A 6602-nucleotide genomic window follows, 5' to 3' on the forward strand; every position below is an offset into this window, starting at 1 on the left:
CCAATTCATTTTTTATCTCATATGGAGTTAAACCCTTTAAATGAAAATGTTTTATTACCGCTCTGAACTCGTTTTTTTCCATTTTTCTTAACGAACAATTTTCTTTTCAATTGGTTATAAAAACACGTAAACTCAGAAGATGTGGACTGTGACTGCACCATATATCTAGTCGGGAATGGTGCTGACTGAAACCAGATGATTTGGAGCGATTCGCGCGCCATATGTCGGTCATTCTAAGGACTTATTGAACTTACCCTCGTACCTGCCATAGAACTTTTCTGTCTACTGAGTGAAACGCTGCTTTGAAATGTACGAACAATGAGACTAGTTTCTCTTTCTTTCTCCCCAAGTTTCTGTTAACTAAGCAGTTAAGTACGTAGATCTTGTCTATAGTTTCCATCCCTTTTCTAAATCCCGTCTGATTGTGTGGAATACTTTCTTTTTGTTCAGCCTGACTCTTCAAACTTTTTTCTTAAGAATTCTGCATATATTTTAGAGCCGACTGACATAACAGTGAACCCTCTGTATTTCTCTACCTTCTTTCCTTTCCCTTTCTTGACAAGCGGTACCAGCAGTCCTGTCGTCCACTCGTCCGGCCACCCTTCCCCTTTCCAGACCTTGTTGCAGATCTTTCACATCCTATCCCTAACCCCTTCTCCTCCATACTTCATCGCTTCGTTCTCCATCCAATTTTCTCCTATCGCCTTGTTTCCTTCTAGCCTATTTATTGCCTCATCCACTCCTTCCTCATCCCTTACGCCACATATCCTTAGACTACACTGCTCCTTTCCCCGTGGATCTTATTTTTTTCTCCCCCTTAGACTCTTGAAATACTCCGCCCATTTCTCCATTTCTATTTCTTCATTAACGCCCCTCCTTTTATACTCCTTCTACATCTCCTCTTTTCTCCATTTTCTTACACACTATTTCATTCTCTCTTCACTATTCCAGCATTTTTCGTCACACCAGCCTCTCTTTCCCCCAACTCCTTCTTCTTTATTACCCAGCTCATCCTTTACCTTCTCAATCTCTGTCCGTCTCTCTATGTTTGCAGTTGCTTCTTTATACCTCCTTTTCTTCACCCCTCCCCCCCCCCCACCTTGTTCGCCATTCCATGCATTTAAGTCCTTTTCTTCCTTTTACTGCTCATTCTTCTTTCACCACTGAAACCATGCCGCCCATCCCTCTCCCTTTAACGTGTTCTTTTCTTGGTTCTTGAATTTTTCACACATAACCTTTCGGTAACAGCTTTTTTTATTACCTTACAGTCCTTCCCATCTGCCCAAGTGTCACTAATCATAATCACATGCCACTTTTCTAACTCCCCCCAAAATCCTTTATTCTTGTTCTTCAAACGTGACACATTCCAGAAAGCTATTTTCACGTTTTTCTCTTCCTATCCCTGTTCTTTCCTCTTCACTTTAATTTCCCTTTGCCGTTAAGAAGTCCCTCTGATTTATCTGTAGATTCTTTTTCTTCTCCCTTCCCCCTACCTTTCTCAATACTTTTTTTTTCCTCTCCTTTTCCTGTCCATCCATGTCACATCTTTTTCAATTCTTTAACTTCTTCCTCTCAATAATTTTTTGCCTCCAGAATTTTCTTTTTCTCCTCCTCACTCCCCACTTTTACTAGAAACATTCCTTCTTTTCCTTCCTTCGTCCCTCCTATTCGCCTGACTCATTCTACCCTTACCTGCACTCTAATGTCTCTCAAAAGATTGTTAGTTTCCACTTCTCCACTTTTAATCCCTTAACTACTTAGTTATTTTTCCTCTTTACCCTTTCTGGAAAAATCAAAAGTTTAGTAGAAAATTAGTTTTTTTGTTTAAAAATAATTTAACTATTAAACTTTTTGTTAGAAAGTTAATTGTTTGGTTGAAAATGTACGTAATTTATTGAAAATTTATTGCAGATTTAACTATTCGGTTAAAAATATATGTATTTTGTTGAAAGTTCAAGTATTTAGTTGGAACAACTGCTTCGTAGTCAACTCGCCTTTCGGCCTAAAAATACAACATTTTGAATGAAATTATTTTCCTTAATTGACAAATTGATGCAAATCCATTATTACGCACTAGCTTAGGATGTTCGTACGAGGTTAGAACGTCTCCATTTAACGAGACAACCGCACGAACTGTGCCCGGTTAAACTTAACTCTGCGGTATCGGAGCTTACTGTCGGTCAGTGTGTGATGAAAGGCAGCGTTGAACTAACGAGCAGTTAAATTTCATAACGGCCGGTTAGGGGCTTGGTGAAAGACGGCATAAGATGGTTAAGCCCTATCAAAATTGACTGTTTTGTCCAGTATGTTTTTAAAAGTAGTAGGAAGCAGTAGGAAGTAGGGGCTAACATTCGCACCAAAATGGATTTTCACGTACTTTCAATTTGTCAAACCCCTGCCCAATCATCTCGCGACCTCTCCTTCTAAGTCACGAAGACAGAAAGCAGATTGATGTTGAAATTGTAGCGAGTCCTAGTGACTGGCACTCCATTTATAAAACAGCCAGAGTTCCTACACTATGTTGTCGATTTCAAGTACTATAGCAGTCAGTTTTCAATTTAAAAAAAGAACAATAAGAACATTTTCCGGAAAAAACTCTGTCCAAACTGTATAATAACGTTTAGATTATGTGGTAACAATATTACATTAAACAATTCATCCTTGCAGCGTATTTTGGATCTTGCGAAACCCTGACTCGTTTGAAGCACCTTAACATCTTCACACTCTCCAGATGTAAAACATTTTTGACAATAACCTCTTTGGCATATAAAAAAACTTGCAATATTTTTCAGAATATTTTCTTTTCATAAAACATCAATAAAATTGAGCTCCAGATTATAAAAAATAGATATTTTTAATACTAATTTAAATCTCACCTTAGTGTCACTCAAAATATTCCCGTCACTACTTTCTTGTACATCACAATACTTTCTCTTTTGGTGCATTGCCTGAAATGTAATAAAAATAAAGAATTCACACCCACCCACGGCTAACCTAGATTGAATTTAAACTAAAAAGTCTTGATCTCTTCAGTTCGAATTGTTTGCACCTGCCTAGGAGAAGTAATTTCTTTTCTAAAAAACTGCAGTTAACATGACAATTTAAAGTATTTTTGAATAAACGACACTCGAAGAAATGGTTGGCTGACAGGTCCGTTTTTTGTGCATTAAGGCATAGGTGGTGAAAACTGACATACCAGCCAAGTACATTGGATACAGTGACCATTTTAAATTGTTGCATATTTGTTGATCACTGCAGCAATGCATATTAAATTACACTTCCTCATGGAGAATGAAATAGACGTTCTTAGACGTAAAAGCGTGCGATTTTAAGAAAATACGGACTCGATGCTCGAGTCAGTGTGACTGAAAGCAATGTCATTCTAACCTCCAAATAATTTTTCGACATATTTTTTGCAACAACCCACGTCCACATGAATTGAGATATCAAGGTGAAATTTTGGGAAATGAAATAGAAGGCTATAATGAACTTGTTCATACTTCTTCATTTTTGTTGTAGAAGTGAATTGCTTAAAAAAATGTGTCGAAAAATTATTTGGAGGTGAGCATGACATAGCCTGAACGATCACGAGCGAAAAGCCTCCTGTTCCTCGGACTTCATAAAAATGCATAAGTATCAACAGGAACGAATGCTCGAGGACAGTAAAGAATAAAACATCAGATTATGGTAGAAAATTCGAAGGGATTTTATAAATAAACTTTTATTTTTCACAAGTATAGCCCATATTTTGCGTCCGATTCACGGCTCTTGTCCAATCCGTGACGTTCGACTTAAATAAAAAACTTTCCCATTTATCAGTTTATGTAACGAGTCTACCGCAATCGGCAATGACCTTTTATGAATGCTGATTCGAATCTTTTTTACAGCTGATTCAAACGCAACCAGTCGATTTTTTTCCTGGCGGTATTAGCCGTCCAACAAGTTATATCTGTCAAGTCCATAAAATACAGGTTACAAATAGATTGGATGTCCGATCCATCTGAAATAAATGAGGTACTCATCCCGCCGCATCACTGCACGAACTCGGTTGGATAACAAAACCAACACCACTGTGCCCATTAAAAGTGACAGCTTCAGAAAACCAATAGGATGGTACTCCAGCGTCCAACATTCACTCCATTAATATAGATCATCAATATTCAATAGCCGACATTGCAAATGGTGAGTGCTCTTTTCGTGAACATCCCTAAACTAGATAAATTATTTTTTATGTTCTTCACTGATTATTAAATCACATTTTTTAAATATATATTTATTTAAATTCAATTACATTATACACATTATATTCTAAAGTCTGACCATATTTAACTTTTTATTAAAATGAAATATTAAAAGGGTAACATTATTTTAAGTTGTATAATCTTATACACGAAAATAACATTTTGTTTACTAAAAAATATAGAAGTGACCTAGTCTTTGGATACTTCAGAAATCGTTGTTTTGTTTTTTGGGATGCATGCGGCTATGCACATTGGCGGATCTTGCAAAATAGGTATTTTCAGTTCAAGGTGTAGCAAAGATTTTATACATGTCAATGAATATCTAATAGCGTACTTTAATAAGAATTTCCTTCCTAATTATGCCACTCCAAAAGTCCACGCAGTTTTCTATCATATAGAAGATTTTTGTGAAGAAAAGTAGCAAAGCTTAGGGTTTTACAATTCAAATGTAATGGAAGTGCATTTTGATTTTCAAAACGACATATTATATGCATCGAGCTGACCCTGAAAATTTCTGTTCAATAAATTGTAATATGAATAAGAAATTACTTTTTGAATTTAACCGCTATAAGCCTTTTATAGGATCCCAAATAAAACTCATAAGTGAAAAATTGGGTATTGCGAGTTTTTGGCACTAACCATTATTTTGTTTAAGTTTATTTTAGTAGGCATTGTTTCTAGTACATTAAATATTACTTTATACCGATGTTTAGATGTTTGAATATATTGTTCGAACAATCTATTATATTTTATGGTCATTATCTCTTAGAATAAAGTTAAACAATCACAGCTTTCTCTATAATTTTCAAACTGATTTTCAACTTTTCAATTAGACCGAGTCAATAATAAATTGAATATAAAAAAAATAATTGTTTATACAATTTATTTTTACAATAAGAGTCTCTTAGTTTTATCCACTTTTTACTCAGTGAGCTAATTATTATCATATAAAATTAAAAATATCATTATTATATCCTTACAAATATGATATTGTTTTAAACATTTTCACTTGATTTAATAATTTATTATCTTGTAATATCTCAAATTAAAGTTATTTTATAAATTACGGCCTAATTTATGAATTTAAAGAGTGAATCGTTTTATTTTAGTTTATATTCATTGTTGAAACTATTTATAATTGTTTAAATGCAACTTTTGAAAGAAAAAATGTAGATAAACTTTTTTTTTACTTTTTTCTTTAATAAATTCTATTACTTTCGCCTAATTTATAGATTTTTGACCCTACTGTTAATTGTTGAAACAATTTTTACTTATTTACAAGAATTATTTTCTATTAAAGCTTCTACGTTTCCGCTCGTTTTTTGCGTGTTTTTGTCTCGATTTGTTTGACTTTTCAAGTTTGAATTCATTAATTTATACAATTTGTAATTACAAAGCGTATAATGTTCTAAGTGTTTAGTATGATTAAACTTTCATGGTTCACAATGTTTGTCAAAATGTTGAAAATTCTGCATTTTTAACTAGTACAAATTACAGTGATTTTGTTCTTGTTGACCCTAACTGCCACGTCGGTTCGAGTCAAAATCTCGTGGCAGTACCTGCTGCCACCAAAAAGACCCAACCCGCCATAGAAGTTTCTTTTATGAAGCGGTTCGAGTAACGAGGATTAAAAATCAAAACAAAAAATTCTCAATTTCAAAATTATCTTTCTGAAACCTCGACATTGAAAATCTGTGAATTCTTGCGACCAAAAGGAATCTAAATAACGTCTACAATACTAAAAATCAATGCATTATAGCACTTAGTTTAAAGTTGAGGTTTCATTATATTCCATCAAATCATTGATTTTTAACTTCCTAAGTACAAGTTTAGATGTATTTATTCGCAAAAAAGTCACAGATTTCTAATTCCATACTTACAAATCGCTAATATAACAATTTGAAATGAAATTCATTTGTAACTTTTTATTTGCATTGAGTATCCCGCCTAACAAAGAACCCCAGCCGATAAAAGCCAACCCAACTCAGGGAAAAAGTAGCGTTGACGAAAAGCGCGGCAGGCGAAAAAAATTTTCTTGGGTCAAACAGGTTCTTATCTGAAAAGTGAGCAAAAAGTTTGCCGACCACTGTTCTAAAGGACGTGGTAAAAAATAGACGATTTTAATATAAACTCAAAAATTGTGCTGTATAAAATAAAAACAGATAAAAATGTAAGTATCTGAAAATTTTATCTCATTATTTGAAATTTCAATTTTGCAATTAAAATTGAAATAGTTGAATTTTTAGAAGTACTATTAATAATTGAGGGTCCGGATGCAATAAGGGCACATAAAATTTTTTCGTGCGAAAACGAAGTCCCCTGGAGGCTTTAGAAAAAATTTTCGAATTTTAATTTTCAAAA

At 34.0% G+C, this 6602-nt stretch overlaps 1 protein-coding gene across 3 annotated transcripts in view; it reads right to left on the minus strand.

Annotated features, from left to right (window-relative positions):
* LOC117172423 (zinc finger protein 521-like) overlaps positions 1 to 6602 on the minus strand; it is a 151946-nt gene that overhangs the window by 86142 nt on the left and 59202 nt on the right. Inside the window, exon 3 of one of the 3 annotated variants that reach the window (XM_033360343.1) lies at positions 2877 to 2948. The exons of the other annotated variants lie outside the window; for them this stretch is intronic. Within the exon in view, the coding sequence (XP_033216234.1) occupies positions 2877 to 2948 (72 nt within the window). The remainder of the gene's footprint in view (positions 1 to 2876; positions 2949 to 6602) is intronic. 3 annotated transcript variants of the gene reach the window in all.

This window comes from Belonocnema kinseyi, chromosome 5 (assembly GCF_010883055.1).
Source record: "Belonocnema kinseyi isolate 2016_QV_RU_SX_M_011 chromosome 5, B_treatae_v1, whole genome shotgun sequence".
In the NCBI taxonomy this organism is placed as follows: domain Eukaryota; kingdom Metazoa; phylum Arthropoda; class Insecta; order Hymenoptera; family Cynipidae; genus Belonocnema; species Belonocnema kinseyi.